The sequence below is a fragment of the Amblyraja radiata genome, chromosome 30 (assembly GCF_010909765.2).
Source record: "Amblyraja radiata isolate CabotCenter1 chromosome 30, sAmbRad1.1.pri, whole genome shotgun sequence".
Taxonomy (NCBI): Eukaryota; Metazoa; Chordata; class Chondrichthyes; order Rajiformes; family Rajidae; genus Amblyraja; species Amblyraja radiata.
This window is the reverse complement of record NC_045985.1, coordinates 9,283,962-9,311,450: the sequence shown is the minus strand read 5'-3', so window position 1 is coordinate 9,311,450 and position 27,489 is coordinate 9,283,962. Positions and strand designations below refer to the sequence as shown.

General features: G+C 48.0%; 1 protein-coding gene across 1 annotated transcript; it reads left to right on the top strand.

Annotated features, from left to right (window-relative positions):
* The first annotated feature begins 237 nt into the window (after window positions 1-237).
* LOC116989944 (zinc-binding protein A33-like) lies at window positions 238-18,294 on the top strand. Its single transcript, XM_033047498.1, has 8 exons — window positions 238-627; window positions 4,831-4,926; window positions 6,885-6,904; window positions 8,317-8,422; window positions 10,853-11,086; window positions 12,946-12,965; window positions 14,445-14,560; window positions 17,744-18,294. Exons 1-8 carry the CDS (start codon window positions 238-240, stop codon window positions 18,292-18,294), a joined length of 1,533 nt encoding a protein of 510 aa, XP_032903389.1.
* The last annotated feature ends 9,195 nt before the right edge of the window (window positions 18,295-27,489 follow it).

Below are 27,489 nucleotides of genomic sequence, written 5' to 3'. Positions count from 1 at the left end.
AGCCCTACCTCCCTCCCACCCTGCTTTGCCTTGTCCTCCCCCTATCCTCCCCCTATCCTCCCCCTCCTCCACCCCCCTCTCCCTATCCCCTTCCCCTTCCCCTCTCCCTCCCCCTCCCCCTCCTCCACCCCCCTTCCCCTCCCCCTCCTCCACTCCATTTTCGTCATCATTCCGCCTGGAAACTCTGGCGTAAGCGAGCGCAGTCTAACTGCGGCGCATTAGCGAAGCTGCCTTAACATGGCCTCTGGGGAACAGACGGAGGATTTGAATTGTCCGGTTTGCCAGAAGCCGATCACCGACCCGGTTTCGCTGGAGTGCGGCCACACCTTCTGCAAGCCCTGCATCGCGGCGACGTGGGGCAAGAAGGGATCGAACTCTTGTCCCGAGTGCGGCGAGGCCTTTTCGGGCACAAACTTCGGGGTGAATCGGGCCGCCGCCGAGAAGGCTCGGAGCTTCAAAGTGGATTTCACTCAGAGAGGGAGCAAGACCCATTGCAAGGAACATCAGGAAGAAGCGATGCTCTTTTGTGAGAACGATAAGGAGGTGATCTGTCTGAAATGCGTGGCCGCACCGGAGCACGGAGACCATCGCTTTATGTCCATTAACGAGGCCGCCGAGACCTACAAGGTAAATGTCACCCCCCACCCTTCTAATCGGATGCCCCCTGTTCTGAGGCAGTGCAGCGTAGGTTCACGAGATCGATCCCTGGGATGGCGGGACTGTCATATGAGGAAAGATTGAAAAGACTAGGCTTGTATTCACTGGAGTTTAGAAGGATGAGGGGGTTCTTATAGAAACATATACAATTATAAAAGGACTGGACAAGCTAGATGCAGGAAAATGTTCCCAATGTTGGGCGTCCAGAACCAGGGTTCACACACAGTCTTAGAATAAAGGGGAGGCCATTTAAGACTTAGGTGAGAAAAAACTTTTTCACCCAGAGATTGTGCATTTGTGGAATTCCCTGCCACAGAGGGCAGTGGAGGCCAAGTCACTGGATGGATTTATGAGAGAGTTAGATAGAGCTCTATGGGCTAGTGGAGTCAAGGGATATGGGGAGAAGGCAGGCACGGGTTATTGATTGGGGACGATCAGCCATGATCACATTGAATGGCGGTGCTGGCTCGAAGGGCCGCATGGCCTCCTCCTGCACCTATTTTCTATGTTTTCTATGTTTAACTGCAGATGCTGGGTGAAACCGAAAATGGACACGCAACGGGTCAGGCAGGTGGACAAAAATGCTGGAGAAACTCAGCGGGCGTGGCAGCATCTATGGAGCGACGGAATAGGCGACGTTTCGGGTCGAGACCCTTCTTCAGACTTCGCTCCATCGATGCTGCCTCACCCGCTGAGTTTCTCCAGCATTTTTGTCTACCTTCGATTTTTCCAGCATCTGCAGTTCCTTCTTAAACGACGGGACAGGCAGCGTCTCTGGAGAAAAGGAATAGGTGACGTTTCGTGTCGAGATGCTTCTTCAGACTGAACTGTACAGCTTTTTTATCTCTAGCCTTTGTCACCCATCTGCCAATACCCCCACCCCCTATCCTGTGTCGACCTATCCATCTGAAGAAGGGTCTCGACCCGAGACGTCACCCATTCCTTCTCTCCAGAGATGCTGCCTGTCCCGTTGATTTACTCCGGCATTTTGTGTCCATCTATCTTCGGTGTAAACCAGCTTCTGTAGTTCCTTCCTACGCACATCGACCTGTCTCCGGTGGTGCAGCGGTAGAGTTGCTGCCTCACAGCGCCAGAGACCCGGGTTCGATCCTGACCACGGGCGCTGTCTGTACGGAGTTTTACACGTTCTCCCCCGTGAGCTGCGTGGGTTTTCTCCGTGTGCTCCGGTTTCCTTCTACGCTCCAGTGAACAACGTGGAGGTTTGTGGGCTAATTGGCTTCGCTAAAAATTGTCTACTCCGTTAGTGGTGTTAAATGTGCGGGGGTCGCTTGTCGGCGCGGACTCGATGGGCCGAAGGGGCTGTTTCCCCGCTGCATCTCCAAACAATAGACAATAGGTGCAGGAGGAGGCCATTCGGCCATTCGAGCGATCACCGCCATTCAATGTGATCGTGGCTGATCATCCACAAACAGTACCCCGTTCCTGCCTTCTCCCCATATCCCTTGATTCCGTTATCCCTTAGAGCCCTATCTAACTCTCTCTTGAAAGCATCCAGAGAACCGGCCTCCACCACCGAGACCTAAACTTAGAAACAAGGAACAGCAGGTGCCTGTTCACAGAAGTCTGAAGGGCCGAATGGCCTACTCCTGCACCTATTGCCTATTGTTTGGAGATACAGCGGGGAAACAGGCCCCTCGGCCCATCGAGTCTGAGGAAGGGTCTCAACTCGAAACGTCACCTATCCATGTCCTCCAGAGGTGCTGAAGTGCTTTAGTAACTCAGCGGGTCAGGCAGCATCTCTCGAGGAAAAGGACCGGTGACCCTTTGGGTCAGAACCCTTCTTCAGCCTGAAAGTCGGGGGGGTGGAAATGGGGTGGCAAAGGCCACAACAAATGAAGGCAGGCAACAGATGGCATAGGAAGAGTGGAGCTCATAATGGTCCATTGTTGGCTGGGGAAGGGGTGATGACGAAGAGATACAAAGGATGCCAACAATGAAACTAGTGGGCCGTCCAGGGTGGCGGGGGGGGGGGGGGGGGGAATGGACGGGATGGGAGATTGCAACCTTCACATGGCCCGCCCTGTTTCGACGAATGCAATCAACCTGGCGTGCACAATCAAATAAGATCAAATAGAACAAGTTGTCCTCCAACTTTAGGCTGTGCACGCCACATGCAAGAAGAAGAAGTAATAGGAGTAGAATAGGGCCATTCGATACATCAAGTCTACTCCGCCATTCAATCATGGCTGATGTATCTCTCCCTCCGAATCCCATTCTCCTGCCTTCACCGCATAACCTCTGACACCACGTACCAATCAAGAATCTATCTATCTCTGCCTTAAATATATCCACGAGTTTACCTCCACAGCCCCCTGTGGCAAATAATTCCACAGATTCACCACCCTCTGAATGAAAGCTTTACTTGAAATTAGAGAAATCGATGTTCAGACTGATTCCTGGGATGTCAGGACTGTCTTATGAAGAAAGACTGGATAGACTTGGTTTATACTCTCTAGAATTTAGGAGATTGAGAGGGGATCTTATAGAAACTTATAAAATTCTTAAGGGGTTGGACAGGCTAGATGCAGGAAGATTGCTCCCGATGTTGGGGAAGTCCAGGACAAGGGGTCACAGCTTAAGGATAAGGGGGAAATCCTTTAAAACCGAGATGAGAAGAACTTTTTTCACACAGAGAGTGGTGAATCTCTGGAACTCTCTGCCACAGAGGGTAGTCAAGGCCAGTTCATTGGCTATATTTAAGAGGGAGTTAGATGTGGCCCTTGTGGCTAAGGGGATCAGAGGGTATGGAGAGAAGGCAGGTACGGGATACTGAGTTGGATGATCAGCCATGATCATATTGAATGGCGGTGCAGGCTCGAAGGGCCGAATGGCCTACTCCTGCACCTAATTTCTATGTTTCTATGTTTCATACAGCTGGGCTGTAAACTGCCCATCCACCCCACTGCAAACAGTCTGAAGAAGGGCCCAGGCCCGAAACATCACCTATTCCTTCTGTCCAGGGATGCTGCCTGGCCTGCTGTGTTACTCCAGCATTTTGGCCTTCATAACAAGAGGATTTCAGTATCGGAGTAAAGAGGTTTTTCTGCAGTTGTATAAGGTCTCTGGTGAGACCACATCTGGAGTATTGTGTACAGTTTTGGTCTCCTAATTTGAGGAAGGACGTCCTTGTGATTGAGGCAGTGCAGCGTAGGTTCACGAGATTGATCCCTGGGATGGCGGGACTGTCATATGCGGAAAGATTGAAAAGACTAGGCTTGTATTCACTGGAGTTTAGAAGGATGAGGGGATATCTGATGGAAACTTCTAAAATTATAAAAGGACTGGACAAGCTAGATGCAGGAACAATGTTCCCAATGTTAGGCGAGTCCAGAACCAGGGGCCACAGTCTTAGAATAAAGGGGAGGTCATTTAAGACTGAGGTGAGAAAAAACTATTTCACCCAGAGAGTTGTGAATTTGTGGAATTCCCTGCCACAGAGGGCAGTGGAGGCCAAGTCACTGGATGGATTTAAGAGAGAGTTAGATACAGCTCTAGGGGCTAGTGGAGTCAAGGGATATGGGGAGTTCCAAATGGCCTGCTCCTGCACCTATTGTCTATTGTCTATTGCCTATTGAGTAGGTCATTTGGCCCTTCGAGCCAGCACCGCCATTCAATGTGATCATGGCTGATCATCCCCAATCAGTACCCCGTTCCTGCCTTCTCCCCTATTCCCTGACTCCGCTATCTTTAAGAGCCCTGTCTAGCTCTGTCTTGAAAGCATCCAGAGAACCGGCCTCCACCGCCCTCTGAGGCGCTCGACATCGATGTGGAGTCCTGGGAGATCCTTGCAGCTGGCTGCATGAGGTGGAGAGGTACCCTGAACCAACATCTCCAAACGGGGGGGGGGAAGAGAAACTGCAGAAAGGACACAGCAACTTCAACAAACCAGAGACCACACACACAAATGTGACCTTTGCCACAGAGACTGTCACTCCTGCATTGGTCTCTTGAGCCACAAGGACCGGGGTTTGGAGCAAGCAGGCAACAACTAGGATGCATCACCCATGGCCAGTCATGACCGAGGGGGGTCTACACAGGGAGGGGGTGCAAATCCCGTGCAGTCTGTGGTGCTGTGAGGCAGCAACTCTACTGCTGCCGCGCAGTACAAGTTACCGTTGCTCAACCGGACTTCTGTTATTGTGCCATTCCTAGGATCGGCTGAAAAAATCATATAACACACTCACAGAGAAGCAAACCATGGTTATTGACTTGGAGCGGCAGCAGCGACTGAAGTTGACCAAGATTAAGGTAAGCTCTCAATGTGCTCACAGCTTGTAAGCCATAGAGTGATACAGCGTGGAGACAGGCCCTTCAGCCAACCTGCCCCCTCCACCAGCAGCATGCCCCATCTACACTAGTCCCACCTGCCTGCATTTGGCCCATATAGAAACATAGAAACATAGAAAATAGGTGCAGGAGTAGGCCATTCGGCCCTTCGAGCCTGCACCGCCATTCAATATGATAATGGCTGATCTTCCAACTCAGTATCTTGTACCTGCCTTCTCTCCATACCCCCTGATCCCTTTAGCCACAAGGCCCACATCTAACTCCCTCTTAAATATAGCCAATGAACTGGCCTCAACTACCTTCTGCGGCAGATAATTCCAGAGATTCACCACTCTCTGTGTGAAAAAAGTTTTCCTCATCTCGGTCCTAAAAGATTTCCCCCTTATCCTTAAACTGTGACCCCTTGTTCTGGACTTCCCCAACATCGGGAACAATCTTCCTGCATCTAGCCTGTCCAACCCCTTAAGAATTTTGTAAGTTTCTATAAGATCCCCCCTCAATCTTCTAAATTCTAGCGAGTACAAACCGAGTCTATCCAGTCTTTCTTCATATGAAAGTCCTGACATGCCAGGAATCAGTCTGGTGAACCTTCTCTGTATCCCTCCCAACCTGCCCTATCCACATACCTGCCCAAAAAATGTTTCTTAAACGTTGCGATAGTACCTGCCTCAACTACCTCCTCTGGCAGGACGTTCCATACACCCACAGAAATTGTGTGGAAAAGTTACACCTCAGGCTTCTTATAAATCTCCCAAGACTTGAGGATCTGAGCTTTTGGGCAGTGGTTGGGCAATGTCTATAGCTCAGGCCCTCAGGTCCTGGTGATATCGTTGTAAATCTTCCCAGAAGAGTGTGCGGAGACTTGATTGAGGCACATGTTAGTCTTAGAGGCAATAGACAAAAGACAATAGGTGCAGGAGTAGGCCATTTGGCCCTTCGAGCCAGCACCACCATTCAATGTGATCATGGCTGATCATCCCCAATCAGTACCCCGTTCCTGACCTCCCCATATCCAATGACTCCACTATCCTTAAGTGCCCTATCTATCTCTCTCTTGAAAGTATCCAGAGAACCGGCCTCCACCGCCCTCTGAGGCTGAGAATTCCACAGACTCACAACTCTCTGTGAGAAAAAGTGTTTCCTCATCTCTGTTCTAAATGGCTCACCCCTTATTCTTAAACTGTGTGGCCCCTGGTTCTGGACTCCCCCAACATCGGGAACTTGTTTCCTGCCCCTAGCATGTCCAAACCCTTAATAATCTTATATGTTTCAATAAGATCCACCCTCATCCTTCTTGGATTCTGACAATGTCAATGTGCAGAAGATGTTCCCTCTTGCGAAACATCACCCATTCCTGCTCTCCAGAGATGCTGCCTGTCCCACTGAGTTACTCCAGCATTTTGGGTCTATCTTAGGTTTAAGCCAGCATCTGCAGTTCCTTCCTACACTAGTGTACCCTAGCATCCTGGAAATATTCCAAAAAAGGGACTTCCCCCTTAGGTTGGTTTAATTTATTGTCACGTGTTTAGAATAAGGAGTAAGCCATTTAGAACGGAGATGAGGAAAAACCTTTTCACCCCGAGAGTTGTGAATCTGTAGAATTCTCTGCCGCAGAAGGCAATGGAGGCCAATTCTCTGGATGCTTTTAAGAGAAATTGGATAGAGCTCTTACAGATAGCGGAGTCAAGGGATATGGGGAGAAGGCAGGAACGGGGTATTGATTGGGGATGATCAGCCATGATCACAGTGAATGGCGGTGCTGGCTCGAAGGGCCGAATGGCTTACTCCTGCACCCATTGTCTATTGTCTATTAATATTGTCTTCAACTAAAGATTGTCGTTTAAAAATAAATGGCCTCTTCTCTTAATATCTAAAATATATGGTCAATAAGTTAAAAACGTCCTCCTTTTATTTAATAGTCTGCTGTTTTCAAAGTTATGTGAGAAATGTATTGTTGTGTTGCAACCTTGAACTGAACATGCTGTACTTCATGTGGGGATGGCAGAATGGAGCAGCAGTGGAGTTGTTGCCTTTTAAAGGGCCTGTCCCACTTTGGCGATTTTTCTGTCAACTGCCGGCGACTGTCATGGTTGTAGCAGGTGGCCGAAAAACCGGGCGACTGGTCCCCCCCTACGATAATGTCTACGACAAGCTACAACAACCTAATCGACGTCAAGCTACCGAACACTGGCAACACAATCAGCGTGACTTAGGACGACAACCTACGATAACCTACGTCCACGTCCATGGGTGGGCGGCGCGACCGACGTCGCAGCGGCCTCTGCAGTCTGTCTGTCTTTTTTTTTGTTTTTTGTCCCGTTGAGGGTATAGTTTGTAGTGGGTTTTTAAATGTGTATGTGTGGGGGGGAAACTTTTAAATCTCTTCCCTGCATGGGGACCCGACCTTTTCCCTGTCGGGTCTCCGTTGTCGTTGGGGCCTAGCACCGTGGAGCGGCCTCCAACCAGAACGACCTGGGGGCCCAAGTCACGGGGCTGGCGGAGCTGCGGAGCTACCGTCGTGGAGCTGGCCAGCTTCGGAGCGTGGAGAGCTGCGGTGGCGCGCGGCTGCGACCCGACTCCGGTGGAGGGTGACACCGGGAGCTCGCGGGTCCCCGGTGTTAGACCGCTTTGCGGGGCACCGGCAACGGCGACTTCTCCCGGCCGAATTGCGGGGTTGAAAGTGACCTGGAGCGGGGCCTTAGATCGCCCGGCGCGGCTTTAAATGGCCGCGGACTTGCTAGCGCCCGCCGGGGGCTTTGACTTTGACATCGGGAGAAGAATGGAGAGCAGGGGAGAGACAAGACTTTGCCTTCCATCACAGTGAGGAGGAGATTCACTGTGATGGATGTTTGTGTAAATTGTGTTGGTGTGTGTCTTGGTTCTTTTCTTGTACGACTGCAGAAACCAAATTTTGTTTGAACTTCATGTGAGGTTCAAATAACAAATAAATGGTATTGTATTGTATTGTATTGTCCACCCGTGTCAAGCTACGACTGTCGGCGACAACTGAGGGCAATTGAAGACATCCAGGTAGTCCTTACTTTCTCCTCCCCTTCTCAGCTCTCCCTCAGCCCTCTGGCTCCGCCTCTTCCTTTCTTCCTCCCCCTCCCCACCCTCACATCAGTCTGACCCAAAACATTGCCTATTTCCTTCGCTCCCTAGATGTTGCCTCACCCGCTGAGTTTCTCCAGCACTTTTGTCTGCCGAAGACATGTGATGTCATTTTGACCTCCAAAACAATGGAATCAGCCCATTCCTATAAAATGGGCTGTAGGGTGCGGTTTCGAATCATTCTGCAACATCCGAGGGCATTGCTCATGTTACAAGATGAAGCCCTGCTGCTTGCCGCAGGCCTCTTGCTTACAGATCTGCGCAACAGAAGGACAAGAGGAATGGTGAAGAAGAGGCCCAAGAAGAGGCCTGTGTTGTTGAAGGCCTTGTCCCTGAAGAGACCCAGGTTGGGCCAGTATGAAAACCTGATGACTGAGCTCCAGAAAAAAGATGAGGCTGCTTTAAAAAAAATCAGGAAGTCCACGCACTTTAGACAATAGACAATAGGTGCAGGAGTAGGCCATTCGGCCCTTCGAGCCAACACCGTCAATCAATGTGATCATGGCTGATCACCCCCAATCAGTACCCCGTTCCTGCCTTCTCCCCATATGCCCTGACTCAGCTATCTTTAAGAGCCCTATCTAGCTCTCTCTTGACATGTCCTTTAAGTCAAGACTAAAAACTTATCTATACTCCCAAGCCTTTCCTGACGTCCACTGAGCGAGGGCTATATGTATATATGTATGTAGTTTGTTTGTTTATACTATTCTTATAACAAATGTAACGCACTTTGGCCAACGAGAGTTGTTTTTTTAAATGTGCTATAGAAATAAATGTAACTTGACATGACTTGACTTGAAAGCTTCCAGAGAACCTGCCTCCACTGAGGCAGAGAGACCACTTTATTTTTCACTGATCACGTGTTTTTCCAAAGTCGTTACTTGACTTTTCTTGATGACAAGCTGGCGACAACCTACAACAGCACCTACGTCAGGAGAAGACAAGCTACGACAAGCCCACGGTCGCCGAAAAGTTTAGAACATTTCAAAATCCAGCGGTGACCAGAATAGCGCTATGACCCATTGGGCGACTGAGGAGACTACTCACGACCATACAGGCGACACTCCGGTAACCACACGGCAACAGCCTAGTCTCCGGCAGTAGCCTAAAAAAATCCTGTAAGTGGGACAGGCCCTTTGCAGCGCCAGAGCCCCGGGTTTGATCCTGACCTTGGGTGCTGTCTGTGTGGAGTTTGTACATTCTCCCTGTGACTGCGTGGGTTTCCCCCGGGTGCTCCGGTTTTCTCCCACACTCCAATGATGTGCAGGTTTGCAGGCTAATTGGTAAAGATTGTAAGTTGTCCCTAATGTGTTGGATAGTGCTAGTGCACAGGGTAAACAAAAATTGCTGGAGTAAATCGAAGATAGACACAAAAGGCCTGAGTAACTCAGCGGGACAGGCAGCATCTCTGGAGTGAAGGCATGGGTAATGTTTTGGATCGAGACCCTTTCTTCATACTGATCTCGACCAGAAATATCACCCATTCCTTCTTTCCAAAGATGCTGCCTGTCCCGCTGAGTCACTCCATCATTTTGTGTCTATCTTCGGTTTAATGCAGCATCTGCAGTTCCTTCCTACACTAGTGCACAGCGTGATCACTGGTCGGCACAGACTCAGTGGGCCGAAGGGCCTGTTTCCACACTGTATCTCTAATGTCTGAAAGTCCCCTAATTTGAGGAAGGACATTCTTGCTATTGAGGGAGTGCAGCGTAGGTTTACAAGGTTAATTCCCGGGATGGCGGGATTGTCATATGCTGAGAGAATGGAGCGGCTGGGCATGTATACACTGGAATTTAGAAGGATGAGAGGGATTCTTACTGAAACATATAGGATTATTAAAGGTTTGGACACGCTAGAGGCAGGAAACATGTTCCCGATGTTGGGGGAGTCCAGAACCAGGGGCCACATAAAGTTTAAGAATAAGGGGTAAGCCATTTAGAACGGAGACGAGAAAACACTTTTTCACACAGAGAGTTGTGAGTCTGTGGAATTCTCTGCCTCAGAGGGCGGTGGAGGCCGGTTCTCTGGATACTTTCAAGAGAGAGCTAGATAGGGCTCTTAAAGATAGCGGAGTCAGGGGATATGGGGAGAAAGCAGGAACGGGGTACTGATTGGGGATGATCAGCCATGATCACATTGAATGGCGGTGCTGGCTCGAAGGGCCGAATTGTCTATTGTCTAAAATAGGTGCGGGAGGAGGCCATTTGGCCCTTCGAGCCAGCACCACCATCCATTGTGATCATGGCTGATCATCCACAATCAATAACCTGTGCCTGCCTTCTCCCCATAACCCTTGAATCCACTAGCCCCTGGAGCTCTGTCTAACTCTCTTTCAAATTCATCCAGTGAATTGGCCTCCACTGCCTTCTGTGGACACCATGTCATAGGAAAGGTGTCAAGCTGGAAAGGGTTCAGAGAAGATTTACGAGGATGTTGCCAGGACTCGAGGGTGTGAGCTATAGGGAGAGGTTGAGCAGGCTGGGTCTCTATTCCTAGTCCTGGCGAGATCCTCGTAAATCTTCTCTGAACCCTTTCCAGCTTGACACCTTTCCTATGACATGGTGTCCACAGAAGGCAGTGGAGGCCAATTCACTGGATGAATTTGAAAGAGAGTTAGAATGGTGGTGCTGGCTCGAAGGGCCTAATGGCCTACTCCTGCACCTATTGTCTATTGTCTAAGTCTACATGATAATTACTGCCGAGTTGTTTCTAGATTTCCCCTGCCCCAGACCCCTGTCACCATTGTGTTTATAAATTCTTACATTTCAATCCACAGGATCTGTCCACGAGCATGCACAACAACATCAGCAGTGAATATGCAAGGATGCATAGAATTCTCTCGGAGAAAGAGTACCGTTTAATCAAGGAGCTGAAGAAACAAGAGGAGAATGCGCTGGATACAATCGGACAGAATCTTCACGGAATCCAGACCTACTTAGGTTTTGTCGATAAAAGATTGTTAAAGATGCAACAAAGAATGTATCTGAAGGACAGTTTTGCACTTCTGAAGGTGAGGATTCAGTTTTAGCCTTAGAGTAAAACAGTGCACATTTTCAAGAGAGAGCTCGATAGGGCTCTTAATGATGGCGGAGTCTGGGGAATATGGGGAGAAGGCAGGAACGGGTTAGTGACTGGGGATGATCAGCCATGATCACATTGAATGGCGGTGTTGGCTCGAAGGGCCGAATGGCCTCCTCCTGCACCTATTGTCTATTGAATGAACTTTGAGATGAATACAGCAAGTCAAAAATAAACGAAATCAATAGAATGCTCATCAGTTTTGTTAAGAGATTATGGCGTGGAAACAGGCCCTTCGGCCCACCGATTCCGCCCCGACCATCGTTCACTGTACACTTGTTCTATCCTACACACTTGGGGCAATTTACCAAAGCCTATTCGCTTACAAACCTGCACGTCTTTGAGATGTGGGAGGAAACTGGGCCACCCGGTGGAAACCCACAAGGTCACGGGGAGAACGTTACAATCTCCGTACAGACAGCACCCGTAGTCAGGATGGAACCCGGGTCTCTGGCGCTGTAAGGCAGCGACTCTACCCGCTGCGCCCAGAGCAATCAGGGGTTCATCCTTAAAACGAATTATCTCTGCGATATCCAGCAAGAATATCTGCATCTAACGCAGAAGTGAGTTGTTATACTCTTGGGATTTATCGGTTCTGTTTTATTGCTGTCATGTGTACCAAGATATAGTTTTAAAATGTGTTTGCGTGCCACGCAATCAAAGCATACTATTGCACTGGGTAGAAACAAGGAACTGTGGATGCTGGTTCACCAAGGGAGGAAACAAGTCAAGTCAAGTCAAATTCATTTGTCACATACACAGACAAGATGTACAGTGAAATGAAAGTGGCAATGTTTGCGGATTGTGCAAAAAGCGGCAGAAAATAGAACAGAATCAGTATGTACATAATAGAAAAAAACTGCACTTTTATAAAGACACAACACAACGGTAAATGAGTCCCTGGTGAGATCAGAGTTTACAGTCCTGACGGCCTGTGAGAAGAAACTCTGTTTCATCCTCTCTGTTTTCGCAGCGTGACAGTGGAGGCGTTTGCCTGACCGTAGCAGCTGGAACAGTCTGTTGCTGGGGGGGTAGGGGTCCCCCATAATGTTGCTGGCTCTGGATCTGCACCTCCTGGTGTATAGGTCCTGCAGGGGGGGCGAGTGTAGTTCCCATGGTGCGTTCGGCCGAACACACTACTCTCTGCAGAGCCTTCCTGTCCTGGGCAGAGCTGTTCCCAAACCAGATTGTGATGTTGCCGGACAAGATGCTTTCTACAGCCCCAGAGTAGAAGCACTGAAGGATCCTCAGGGAGACTCTGAATTTCCTCAGCTGCCTGAGGTGGTAAAGGCGCTGCCTTGCCTTACTCACCAATGCGGCAGTGTGTGTTGTCCATGTCAGATCCTCTGTGATGTGGACTCCCAGGTATTTAAAGCAGTTCACCCTATCCACAGTAGTCCCGTTTATCCCCAGTGGCGTCTACGTTCTCAGATGTTGTACCCTTCTAAAGTCCACAATCAGCTCCTTAGTTTTAGTGACATTCAAGAGGAGGCTGTTGTCCTGACACCAGAGTTCCAGATCAGCCACCTCCTCCCGGTAGGCCTTCTCATCGTTATCGGAGATCAGGCCCACCACCACAGTGTCATCAGCAAACTTGATTATGGAGTTGGAGCTGAAGATGCTGGAATGACTCAGTAGGTCAGGCAGCATCCCTGGAGAACATGGAAAGGTGATGTTTTGGGTCGGGACTCTTCTCCTGAAGAAAGTGAAAATAGTTCAGCATGATTCCCGCTGCAGTTTGCTAAACATCTCCCTCCATGTATTATTTGTGTGTTTTTTTATTTATTATAGGAGGAATCTCAGAAGAGGAGGTAAGACAAACTGTTCGTTGAACCTCTGTCAAGTTTAAAGTCTTTAGACCAGACCTTAGTGATGTGTGTGTAAGAGTGAATTGCAGATGCTGGTTTAAACCATTAAATCCATTTAGAACGGAGATGAGGAAACGCTTCTTCACCCAGAGAGTTGTGAGTCTGTGGAATTCTCTGCCTCAGAGGCTGGTTCTCTGGATGCTTTCAATAGAAACATAGAAAATAGGTGCAGGAGGAGGCCATTCAGCCCTTCGAACCAGCACCGCCATTCATTGTGATCATGGCTGATCGTCCCCAATCAATAACCCGTGCCTGCCTTCTTCCCATATCCCTTGATTCCACTATACTTTCAAGAGAGAGCTAGATAGGGCTCTTAAAGATAGCGGAGTCAGGGGATATGGGGAGAAGGCAGGAACAGGGTACTGATTGTGGATGATCAGCCATGATCACATTGAATGGCGGTGCTGGCTCGAAGGGCCGAATGGCCTACTCCTGCACCTATTGTCTATTGTTTAAATGTTGTTATTGTAGCTGCCACATTGATTTTCTCCGACATATGCTTCCACATACCCACCACCCTCAATGTGAAAACAATTGCCCCTCAGGTCCCTATTAAATCTTTCCCCTCGCACGTTAAAGCTGTGCCCTCTAGTTGCTAATTCCTGCCACCCTGAGGAAAAAAACTGTGCTTCCACCCTTCCTATTCCCCTCGTGATTTTACACACCTCGAGATAAGTAAATAAGTAAGTAAGTAAGTTTATTGGCCAAGTATTCACATACAAGGAATTTGCCTTGGTGCTCCGCCCACAAGTAACAACCTGACATACAGTGACAGTTACGAATGACTCAGAAAACACTAAACATTAATAATAATAAAACATTAATGATAAAACACCATTGATCAAGCATGTGAACCAACAAAATACCAGATCAAAGGGAGGCTACAGATTTTTAGCTGTTGTGTAGAGCAACTACTCGTGGATAAAAACTGTTTTTATGTCTGGCTGTGGCAGCTTTGACAGTCCGGAGTCGCCTTCCAGAGGGAAGTGATTCAAAGAGTTTGTGGCCAGGGTGAGAGGGGTCAGAGATGATCTTACCCGCTCGCTTCCTGGCCCTTGCAGTGTACAGTTCATCAATGGAGGGAAGGTTGCAGCCAATAACCTTCTCTGCTGATAGGACGATTCGCTGCAGCCTCCAGGTGTTGTGCTTGGTGGCTGAGACAAACCAGACCATGATGGAGAAGGTGAGGACAGACTCTACGATGGCCGTGTAGAATTGGACCATCATTGCCTGTGGCAGATTGTGCTTCCTCAGCTGCCGCAGGAAGTACATCCTCTGTTGTGCCTTTTTGACTGCGATCGCCCCTTCACCCTACTGCGCTCCAAAGATTCTGGTTCACAGAAAGCAGCAGAAGGGGCCTCATATCTGCTCAGTAGAAAAGTCCTGATGTCAATTCATTCACCAGCTGTTTGTCGTTTGCAGGATTAACGATGACGATGGCCAACCAACAGTGGAGGACGTCAGCCTGGCCATTGACAAATTTAACGGTCCCATACTCTACATCACATGGAAGGACATGATCAACTATATTAGCTCCGGTAACGTACCTGATTCTGACTCCACACTCTCGGTAAAAGTGGTTGCCGCGGTGAAAGCTAGCGTCTTGCAGCTTCGGACGATAGCTAAAATAAAACCATTCCTCCAATTTGACGACCTCGAAAAGATCATCCACTAATTCATCTCCTCCCGCCTCGATTACTGCAACTGCCTTTACACTGGCATCAGTCAATATTCCCTGTCCCGCCTGCAACTGGTCCAAAACGCCGCAGCGAGACTCCTGACGGGCACCCGATAAAGGGCCCACATCACCCCGATCCTGGCCTCTCTCCACTGGCTTCCTGTGCGGTTCCGTATACATTTCAAGATCCTCCTTTATGTCTACAAAGCCCTTAACGGGCTTGCCCCCACCTACATCGAAAGGCTGCTCACCCACTACACCACCTCCAGGCTCCTCAGATCGGCCGACTTGGGGTTACTGAACATCCCGCGGTCCAGGCATAAGCTCAGGGGCGACCGGGCCTTTGCGGTTGCAGCTCCTAGACTGTGGAACAGCATCCCTCTTCCCATCAGAACTGCCCCCTCCATTGACTCCTTTAAGTCGAGACTTAAAACTTATTTTTACTCTCAAGCCTTTCTTGAGGTCCTCTGAGTATGTATTTATGTATGTATTGTTAGATCTATGTACCACTGTATGTAGCATGTTAGTACAATACAATACAATACTATACAATACAATTTATTTGTCATTTGAACCTCATTGAGGTTCAAACAAAATGTTGTTTCTGGAGTCGTACACACAAGAAAAAGACCCAAGACACAACACAATTTACACAAACATCCATCACAGCGTATCTCCTCCTCGCTGTGATGGAAGGCAAAGACTTATCGCTCCCCTGCACTCCCCATTCCCCTCCCGATGTCAGAGTCAAAGCCCCCGGCAGGCGATGGTAAGTGTCCCGTGGCAATTCAAAGCCGCGCCGGGCGATGTAAAGCCCCGCTCCAGGTCATCTTCAACCCCGCAACTGGGGCGGGAGAAGTCGCCGTTGCGGAAGCCCCGAAAAACGGTCTCCCAGCAGGGACCCACGTGCTCCCGGTGATAACGTCCACCAGAACTGCGGTAAGCCTCCGAATCTCCGGGGTCGGGTCGCAGCAGCCGAGCGCCACCACCGCTCCTCCCGCTCCGAACTCGGCCAGCTCCGCGATGGTGAGTAGGTCCGCAGCTCCGCAACTGGAGCCCCAGGTCGTTCCTGCTGGAGGCCGCTCCACGTTGCAGCCCCAACGACAACGGAGACCCGACAGAGAAAAGGTCGGGTTCTCCTTACAGGGAAAAGATTTTAAAAGTTTCCCCCACCCCCCGCCCCCCACACACATGCCCACACACATACACAAAAAAATATATAATAAAAACTACATTCAAACGAGACAAGAAATAATAAAAAGACAGACGGACTGTAGAGGTCGTTGCGACGTGAGTCGTGCCGCCCACTGCACTAATGTAAAGCACTTTGGTCAACGAGAGTTGTTTTTAAATGTGCTATAGAAATAACTTGACTTGATTTGACTTGACTTGACTCTCGACCCGAAACGTCACCCATTCCTTCTCTCCAGAGATGCTGCCCGTCCCGCTGAGTTACTCCAGCATTTTGTGTCTACCTTCGATTTAAACCAGCATCTGCAGTCCCTTCTGACTCTAAACACTCTCCACATGTTTCCAGATTAGGTTGCATTCCAGGGAGAGAATCCTCGGTACGAATCGGCTGCAGTGTAGTTACACATTTCTGGGATGGTGTCGCAGTGTCATGGAGACATACAGAGTGGAAACAGGCCCTTCAACCAGGCAGATTACTTTCTAAATGGTGTCAAGTTGGGAAAAGGGGAAGTATATAACCATATAACCATATAACAATTACAGCACGGAAACAGGCCATCTCGACCCTTCTAGTCCGTGCCGAACACATATTCTCCCCTAGTCCCATATACCTGCGCTCAGACCATAACCCTCCATTCCTTTCCCGTCCATATAACTATCCAATTTATTTTTAAATGATAAAAACGAACCTGCCTCCACCACCTTCCCTGGAAGCTCATTCCACACAGCCACCACTCTCTGAGTAAAGAAGTTCCCCCTCATGTTACCCCTAAACTTCTGTCCCTTAATTCTCAAGTCATGTCCCCTTGTTTGAATCTTCCCTACTCTCAGTGGGAAAAGCATATCCACGTCAACTCTATCCCTCTCATCATTTTAAAGACCTCTATCAAGTCCCCCCCTTAACCTTCTGCGCTCCAAAGAATAAAGCCCTAACTTGTTCAACCTTTCTCTGTAACTTAGTTGCTGAAACCCAGGCAACATTCTAGTAAATCTCCTCTGTACTCTCTCTGTACAACGGGATCTGGGGGTCCTTGTTCATGTGTCGATGAAAGTGAGCATGCAGGTACAGCAGGCAATGGAGAAAGCCAACATGTTGGCATTTGTAACAAGAGGAGATGAGCATAGAAGCAAAGAGGTCCTTCTGCAGTTGTTCAGGGCCCTAGTGAGACCACACCTGGAGTATTGCGTACAGTTTTGGTCTCCAAATCTGAGGAAGGACATTATTGCCATAGAGGGAGTGCAGAGAAGGTTCACCAGACTGATTCCTGGGATGTCAGGACTGTCTTATGAAGAAAGACTGGATAGACTTGGTTTATACTCTCTAGAATTTAGGAGATTGAGAGGGGATCTTATAGAAACTTACAAAATTCTTAAGTGGTTGGACAGGCTAGATGCAGGAAGATTGCTCCCGATGTTGGGGAAGTCCAGGACAAGGGGTCACAGCTTAAGGATAAGGGGGAAATCTTTTAAAACCGAGATGAGAAGAACTTTTTTCACACAGAGAGTGGTGAATCTCTGGAACTCCCTGCCACAGAGGGTAGTCGAGGCCAGTTCATTGGCTATATTTAAGAGGGAGTTAGATGTGGCCCTTGTGGCTAAGGGGATCAGAGGGTATGGAGAGAAGGCAGGTACGGGATACTGAGTTGGATGATCAGCCATGATCATATTGAATGGCGGTGCAGGCTCGAAGGGCCGAATGGCCTACTCCTGCACCTAATTTCTATGTTTCTATGTTTCTATGTTTCTATTGTGTGCAGTTTTGGTCCCCAAATTTGAGGAAGGACATTCTTGCTATTGAGGGAGTGCAGCGTCGCATTGACCGTGTGTTATTTTTTCTTTCAACGCTCCTCAGCTCCGGCCCCTCTGACTCTGGATCCGAAGACGGCCAACCCTTGGCTGGTGGTCTCCAAGGACCAGACCAGCGTGAGGTGCGGGGACAGGCGGCAGGAGCTGCCCGACACCCCGGCCCGCTTCGACCGCAGAGCCTACGTGCTGGCGACAGAGGGCTTCTCCTCGGGCCGCCACTACTGGGAGGTGGAGGTGGGAGACAAGATTTGGTGGGGGCTGGGGGTGGTGGAGGAGACGGCCAACCGCAAGGGGAGCGCCGACCTGAAGCCGGAGACGGGGTTCTTCACCATCTGCCTGCTCCCCGGGAAGGGGTACGTGGAGTTCACCTCCCCGCCCCGGGGCCTGCTCACCCCCGCCGTCAACCCCAGGAAGATCGGCGTGTTCCTCGACCACGAGTTGGGCCAGGTGACGTTCTACAACGCGGACGACATGTCCCACCTCCACACCTACACCCACACCTTCATCGAGAAGATCTACCCCATTTTCAGCCCGGGTCGGAACGACGCCGGGGACAACTCAGCGCCGCTGAGAATCCGCAGAGTTAAAATTCACTAAGGAGAGCGGAGGTAGGGGTCTCGTTACGTACACTTGCCTCGTGCACTTTGCCATCCTCCAAGCGATCCCCTCCAACATAGTGTAAGAAGGAACTGCAGATGCTGGCTTAGACAATAGACAATAGACAACAGGTGCAGGAGTAGGCCATTCGGCCCTTCGAGCCAGCACCACCATTCAATGTGATCATACATAGAAACATAGAAACATAGAAATTAGGTGCAGGAGTAGGCCATTCGGCCCTTCGAGCCTGCACCGCCATTCAATATGATCATGGCTGATCATCCAACTCAGTATCCCGTACCTGTCTTCTCTCCATACCCTCTGATCCCCTTAGCCACAAGGGCCACATCTAACTCCCTCTTAAATATAGCCAATGAACTGGCCTCGACTACCCTCTGTGGCAGGGAGTTCCAGAGATTCACCACTGGCTGATCATCCACAATTAGTACCCCGTTCCTGCCTTCTCCCCATATCCTCTGACTCCGCTATCTTTAAGAGCCCTATCTAGCTCTCTCTTGAAAGTATCCAGAGAACCGGCCTCCACCACCCCCTGAGCCAGAGAATTCCACAGACTCAAACTCTCAGGGTGAAAAGGTGTTTCCTCGTCTCAGTTCTAAATGGCTTACCCCTTATTCTTAAACTGTGGCCCCTGGTTCTGGACGCCCCCAACATCGGGAACATGTTTCCTGCCTCTAGCGTGTCCAAACCCTTAACAATCTTATATGTTTCAATAAGATCCCCTCTTATCCTTCTAAACTCCAGAGTATACAAGCCCAGCTGCTCCATTCTCTCAGCATATGACAGTCCTGCCATCCCGGGAATTAACCTTGTAAACCTACGTTGCACTCCCTCAATAGCAAGAATGTCCTTCCTCAAATTAGCGGACCAAAACTGCAAACAATACTCCAGGTGTGGTTTCACTTAAGGCTGCAAAAAGGCGTAACCACTGCCCAGTCCTGACCTCCCTACCATCGAGGGGATCTATCGCAGTCGCTGCCTCAAAAAGGCAATCAGCATCATCAAGGACCCACACCATCCTGGCCACACACTCATCTCTCCGCTGCCATCGGGTGGAAGGTACAGGAGCCTGAAATCTGCAACATCCAGGTTCAGGAATCTGCTTCTTCCCCACAGCCATCAGACTATTAAACACAACTTCAAACAAACTATGAACTATAACAGCCTATTGTGTTTAAGAAGGAACTGCAGATGCTGGAAAATCGAAGGTAGACAAAAATGCTAGATAAACTCAGCGGGTGCAGCATCATCTATGGAGCGAAGGCAAAGGCAAAGGCAAAGGCACATTTATTTGTATAGCACCATTCGTGCAAACAGCAATTCAAGGTGCTTTACAGGAAAAAATAAATAAAATAGTCAATAATTAAAAATTGCAAAATAAGCAATACGACAAATGTATGAATAATAAAACAACGTCAATGAAACAATAAAACGATTTTAAAAAGCAAATAAAAGGGTTAAAATTGGACGGTTAAGATTACCTGCATGTCGGGTTATGGACAAGCTATAGTAAACAACAGTGTTTTTAGGCCTGATTTAAATGCGCTTACAGTCTGTGCTCACCTCAGGTGTTCAGGGAGCTTGTTCCACAGGTGTGGAGCATAAAAACCCAATGCTGCTTCAGCCTTTTTAGTTCTGACCCTGGGAACACAGAGTAAACCTGTCCCTGAAGACCTGAGGAGTCTAGGCGCCTCATATACAACAAGTAGGTCAGAGATGTATTTTGGACCTAGACCATTCAGTGCCTTGTAGGTCAGTAACAGAATTTTAAAATCTATCCTCTTACACACAGGGAGCCAGTGCAAAGATTTAAGGACAGGTGTAATGTGGTCCATTTTCTTGGTGTTGGTCAAGACTCTGGCAGCGGCATTTTGGATAAGCTGCAGTTGTTTCATTGATTTTTTATTGAGACCTGTAAAGATGCCATTACAATAATCTAACCTACTAAAAATATATGCATGAACAAGTTTTTCAGTGTCTTCTTTGTACAGAATTCTTTTGATTCTTGCAATATTTTTTAGATGGTAATAGGCAGATCTGGTAATGGTTTTTATATGGCTGTTAAAATTCAAATCCGAGTCCATAACTACACCAAGGTTTCTGGCTTTGTCTGTGGTTTTCAGTGCAATTGAGTCGAGTTGAGCACTCACCTCTAGACTTGTTTTTTTGGGACCAAAGACAATAATTTCTGTCTTATTTGCATTGAGCTGGAGGAAGTTCTGGTTCATCCACTCATTGATATATTTGACACACTGGCTCAGTGAGTGTAGGGGACTATGGTCATGTGGTGACACTGCGCTATATAGTTGTGTGTCATCGGCATAAGTGTGGTAGGATATGTTAAAATGCTCTATGATCTGAGCTAGGGGGAGCATATAAATGTTGAACAAAATGGGTCCTAGAATGGAGCCCTGAGGAACCCCGCATGTGAGTTTTGTACGTTCTGATTCAAAATTACCAAGGGAAACAAAATAATCCCGATCTTTCAAGTAAGATTTGAACCAGTCCAGCACAGAACCAGAGAGTCCCACCCACTTCTCCAGTCTGTCAAGCAGTATGTTGTGGTCCACCGTATCAAAAGCAGCACTGAGATCTAGGAGTACCAAAACTGAAGCTTTTGATGCATCACTGTTTAGATGTATGTCGTTTAGGACCTTAGTGAGTGCAGTCTCGGTGCTGTGATGTGGCCGAAATCCCGACTGGAAAACATTAAAAATATTGTTTTGTGTCATAAAGCAGTAAATTTGTTGATAAACTACCCTTTCAATAATCTTTGCCAAAAATGCTAAATTAGATATGGGCCTGTAGTTGCTCATAGCTGAGGCATCCAAATTAGGCTGCTTCAATAGGGGCTTGATCACTGCTGTTTTTAAGGCTTCGGGAAAATGCCCCGATTGAAGGGAAGTGTTTACTATGTTCAGTACTTCTGTGCAACACTGTTAAAAATATTTTTAAAGAAGCTTGTGGGCAGCAGATCAAGACAGCAGGTCGTGGACTTTAGCTGTTGAACAGTTTCAGTCAGAGATGCACAATCTAAAAGTTTAAAATGTTGTAGATTCATTAGTGAATCTGGAGGCATAGGTGACAAAGCCATGTTCCCCGAGGTGGAGCTAGACATTGTTTGTCTTATCTTCAGAATTTTATCGGTGAAGAAATCTGCAAAGTCATTGCACGACTTGCTGGACAGGAGCTCAGGAGGGACTGATGATGAGGGGTTTGTCAGTCTATCGACAACGGCAAACAGGGTGCGGGAATTATTATTTTTGTTGATAACCTCTGAGAAAAAGGACTGCCTTGCCCCTTTCAATTCCTGATTATAGATACGGAGGTTGTCTTTGTAGATGTCGTAGTGGACCTGTAGTTTGGTTTCTCGCCACCTACGTTCGGCCTGTCTACACTTTGTTCTAAGCGAAGGAACTAGGCAACGTTTTGGGCCGAAACCCTTCTTCAGACTGATGGACCATTATCTGTTTACTGATGTGTGTGTACATATATATTCTATCGTACATGGCCACACTGATCTGATCTGATCTGATCTGCATTTATGCCTACAATATACTGTTGTGCTGCAGCAAGCAAGAATTTCATTGTCCTATCTGGGACACATGTCAATAAACTCTCTAGACTCTTGACTTAGGCCCTATACAACTGCAGAAGGACCTCTTTGCTCCTATACTCAACTCCTCTTGTTATGAAGGCCAACATGCCATTCGCTTTCTTCACTGCCTGCTGTACCTGCATGCTTACTTTTATTGACTGATGAACAAGGACCACCCAGATCCCCCTTTCCCAACTTGACACCATTCAGATAACAATCTGTTAAACCGAAGGTAGACACAAAAAGCAGGAGTAACTAAGTGGGACAGGCAGCATCTCTGGAGAGAAGGAAGAAGAGTCTCGACCCAAAACGTCACCCATTCCTTCTCTCCAGCGATGCTGCCTGGCCCGCTGAGTTACTTCAGCGTTTTGTGCCTATAGCCTCCAACAAAGAGCGGTGCAGCCAGTGTATGTCTTGCCCCAGGTAGTGTCTTATTTACGCATTGTTTGATCAATATAGTTGGATAAGACTCACAGAGTGATGGGCCTGTCTCACTTGGCCATCATTTACGCGACAGGCCGCTAGTGACTGGCGCGCATCATCGCCCATCATCATGCGCCTTCAAATATTTTATCTGCTCTGCAAGTAGAATTAGTCAACGTATTGACATCATTTGTTAAGTGAAACATTGATAACATTATTGTTTGCTGGAAAAATTCATTTACTTTAAACTTTCTGAAATTTTGAGGGTTTGAACCCAGCTTAAGAATTAGTTTGCAAATTTTTTTTTTTAATGGTGTTAGTAAAATTGTTGGTGGTTACTTAAAAAAAAACGAATTTGGTTACTAGTTGTTCTTTTAGGATATAAAATCAGCAATCCGTACCTGGATGTTAACTTTTGAAACATCCTTAACTAAGGATGTTTCAAAAATACTTACTAACGTGTAACTCTGAAGGCATTGATGCTGACGGCGTAATTATTCTCTCATTGTGACCGACTGGCTGAGGGAGCACAGAGAAGGTTCACCAGACTGATTCCTGGGATGTCAGGACTTTCATATGAAGAAAGACTGGATAGACTCGGCTTGTACTCGCTAGAATTTAGAAGATTGAGGGGTGATCTTATAGTGACGTACAAAATTCTGAAGGGGTTGGACAGGCTAGATGCAGGAAGATTGTTCCCGATGTTGGGGAAGTCCAGAACAAGGGGTCACAGTTTAAGGATAAGGGGGAAATTTTTTAGGACCGAGATGAGAAAACCATTTTTTCACACAGAGAGTGGTGAATCTCTGGAACTCTCTGCCACAGAAGGTAGTTGAGGCCACAGTTCATTGGCTATATTTAAGAGGGAGTTAGATGTGGCCCTTGGGGCTAAAGGGATCAGGGGGTATGGAGAGAAGGCAGGGATGGGATACTGAGTTGAGTGATCAGCCATGATCATATTGAATGTTGGTGCAGGCTCGAAGGGCCGAATGGCCTCTACTCCTGCACCTATTTTCTATGTTTCTATGACTGCGTTTGGGCGGCGCGCGGCAGAGCATGGTTACGCACGGTAACGTAATCGTGCGTCACCACGCACTACACGTACAAGGTCAGGACGTCAGCGTGCCGACCGCAGTGTGTCCGCGTGCGTAAGCGATACGCCACGCCGGTGGCGCACGAAGATTTAATGCAGCACGAAATCCGCAACTCCACACTCCTCCACGCCTCTCCATGCGCCCGTCCCGCGCTACCCACACGCTTCCCGTGCGTCACAACACGACGACCACATTTTTGGAGGTCGCGTAAATGGCGCGCAAATGACGGCCAAGTTTGGACGGGCCCAACTTGCCCACACTGTCCCAGCTACACTAATAACCATATAACCATATAACCATATAACAATTACAGCACGGAAACAGGCCATCTCGACCCTTCTAGTCCGTGCCGAACACGTATTCTCCCCTAGTCCCATATACCTGCGCTCAGACCATAACCCTCCATTCCTTTCCCGTCCATATAACTATCCAATTTATTTTTAAATGATAAAAACGAACCTGCCTCCACCACCTTCACTGGAAGCTCATTCCACACAGCCACCACCCTCTGAGTAAAGAAGTTCCCCCTCATGTTACCCCTAAACTTCTGTCCCTTAATTCTCAAGTCATGTCCCCTTGTTTGAAGCTTCCCTACTCTCAGTGGGAAAAGCTTATCCACGTCAACTCTGTCTATCCCTCTCATCATTTTAAAGACCTCTATCAAGTCCCCCTTAACCTTCTGCGCTCCAAAGAATAAAGCCCTAACTTGTTCAACCTTTCTCTGTAACGTTGTTGCTGAAACCCAGGCAACATTCTAGTAAATCTCCTCTGTACTCTCTCTCTACAACGGGATCTGGGGGTCCTTGTTCATGTGTCAATGAAAGTGAGCATGCAGGTACAGCAGGCAATGGAGAAAGCCAACAGTCTGAGTAAAGAAGTTCCCCCTCATGTTACCCCTAAACTTCTGTCCCTTAATTCTCAAGTCAAAGATTCAAAGGTTCAAAGGTTGATTTATTGTCACATACACCTAGATGTAGTGAAATTCTTTTTGCCAATGCAGCACATTAAAAAGGAATACAAACATAACAATAATAAATAGCTTTAACATAAAAAACATCCCCCCACAATGGTTCCCATTATGGGGGAAGGCACAAAGTCCAGTCCCATCCCCAATGTCCACCCATAGTCGGGCCTATTGAGGCCTCCACAGTTGCCTCTACGGAGGCTCGATGTTCCAGGCCGTCCTCGCCGGGTGATGATGTTCCGGCGTCGGGAGAGTCCTCCCAGCGGCCTGGGAACCCTGGAACGGCCGCCTCCCTACTCGAGACCGAGTCATGTCCCCTTGTTTGAAACTTCCCTACTCTCAGTGGGAAAAGCTTATCCGCGTCAACTCTGTCTATCCCTCTCATCATTTTAAAGACCTCTATCAAGTCCCCCCTTAACCTTCTGCGCTCCAAAGAATAAAGCCCTAACTTGTTCAACCTTTCTCTGTAACTTAGTTGCTGAAACCCAGGCAACATTCTAGTAAATCTCCTCTGTACTCTCTCTATTTTGTTGACATCCTTCCTATAATTAGGCGACCAAAATTGTACCCCATAATCCCACCTTCCCCGTTCCTGACTACCACTCCGCCAACATGGAACAAACATCCAATAACCCCACGAGTCACTGGGTCACTGAGGGACATTACAACCTAGCACAATATCGCCGCGGTTATCGTGACTTATAACGCACTGTCCGGAGGTAACCGACGTGACGGTAGATTTAACATCAACTCTATTCAAAGTGCCGGCACAGTGAGAGATATGGCCTCAAACTGGCGACTCTAAGCAACATCTACAGTTCCTTCCTCCACACTGTCTCAGTGTTCTACTCTATACACTTGTACTGTATCTAAGATGTATCTAAGTGCTTATGCAGAGTGATTCTTGTACTGAACTGTACACAAAAATTAATTTCAGTTTTCCTCGGTACATGCGTCAAATAAAGTACCATACCATACCTCCCCTTTCGGCTTTCCGCAGAGACCGCTTCCTCCGTAACTCCTTGGTCAATTCGGCCCTTCCCACTCAAACCACCCCCTCCCCTGGTGCTTTCCCTTGCAACCGCAGGAAATGCTACACTGGACCATTCAAGGACCCGAGCAGTCTTTCCAGCTGCGGCAGAGGTTCACCTGCACCTCCTCCAACCTCATCTACTGCATCCGCTGCTCCAGGTGTCAGCTGCTCTACATCGGTGAGACCAAGCGCAGGCTTGGCGATCGCTTCGCCCAACACCTCCGCTCGGTCCGCAATAACCAACCTGATCTCCCGGTGGCTCAGCACTTCAACTCCCCCTCCCATTCCCAATCTGACCTTTCTGTCCTGGGCCTCCTCCATGGCCAGAGTGAGTCCCACCGCAAATTGGAGGAGCAGCACCTCATATTTCGCTTGGGTAGTTTACGCCCCAGCGGTATGAACATTGACTTCTCCAATTTCAGGTAGTCCCTGCTTTCTCCTTCCTTCCCCTCCCCATCCCAGCTCGCCCACAGCCCACTGTCTCCGCCTCTTCCTTTCTTCTTACTGCCCCCCTCCCAACCTCCACATCAGTCTGAAGAAGGGTCTCGACCTGAAACACCACCTATTCCTACTCACCATAGATGCTGCCTCACCCGCTGAGTTTCTCCAGCATTTTTGTCTACATACTATACCATAGGCAAGGCAAGGCAAGGCAACTTTATTTATATAGCACATTTCATACACGAGGCAGACTCAAAGTGCTTCACATAAAAACATTTCATACAATAAAATGAAATAATAAAATAGAAGAACTAAAAGAAAAGAAAAGCAAAATTAAAAATGCATTATAAAAAGTGCAATGTAGTTAAAAGATTTAGCTGAAAGCTAAAGTAAACATAAAAGTTTTCAGTCTTGTTTTAAAAGTGGTCAAAGTTGAGGCAAATCTTAAATCTTCAGGGAGTTTATTCCAGCTATTTGTTGCATAGTAACTAAATCCTGCTTTCCCATGTTTTGTATTTACTCTGGGAATCACTAACAGATTGGTTTCAGAAGATCTTATATAGAAGGCTTATATAGTGGAAGCATGTCAGTGATATACTTTGGTCCTAAACCATGTAGTGATTTATAGGTGAGCAGCAGGATTTTAAAATCAATTCTCTGACATACAGGGAGCCAATGTAAGGATTTAAGAATTGGTGTAATGTGTTCAAATTTTTTGGTCTTTGTTAGAACTCTAGCAACAACGATCTGAACAAGCTGTAGCTGCGTGACAGTTTTTTTTCAGAAGACCTGCAAGGAGACCGTTACAATAATCTAGCCTACTAGTAATAAAGGCATGTACAAGTTTTTCTAAGTCTTGAGCTGACATGAGTCCTCTTAATCTTGCTACGTTTTTGAGGTGATAGTAGGCCGATTTTGTTACTGATTTGATGTGACTGTCGAAATTTAAATCTGAATCCATAATGACCCCAAGATTTCTGGCTTTGTTTGAAGTTTTCAGGGACAGAGAGTGAAGGTGTTGGGTCACTTTAAGCCTTTCTTTTTTAGCACCAAAAACAATTATCTCCGTTTTGTCCTTATAGAGTCAGTGGGCGAAGGGCCGCCCTCGTGCATCTGGTCTGTCGATTGTTTGTGTGTGGGGTGATGCTTTGGGTAAGCTTCGGTTAGTCAGCAGTTTGCCAAATGTAACTTTATTGTAGCAACTATTAATAAAGTCATGAACATCATTGAAAGGTGCCATGGGTCTGCTTTTTATCAGGGTTTGTAAGAGGAGAAAAACCTTGCACTCACAAACGCTGGGCAGAAATGTGACTGATTGTGGACTTTAGAAGGGCACAACAACCGAGGGCGTACACGCCACTGGGGATAAACGGGATGACTGTGGATAGGGTGAGCTGGTTTAAATACCTGGGAGTCCACATCACAGAGGAACTGACATGGACAACACACACTGCTGCACTGGTGAGTAAGGCAAGGCAGCGCCTTTACCACCTCAGGCAGCTGAGGAAATTCAGAGTGTCTCTGAGGATCCTTCAGTGCTTCTACTCTGGGGCTGTAGAAAGCATCTTGTCCGGCAACATCACGATCTGGTTTGGGAACAGCTCTGCCCAGGACAGGAAAGTAG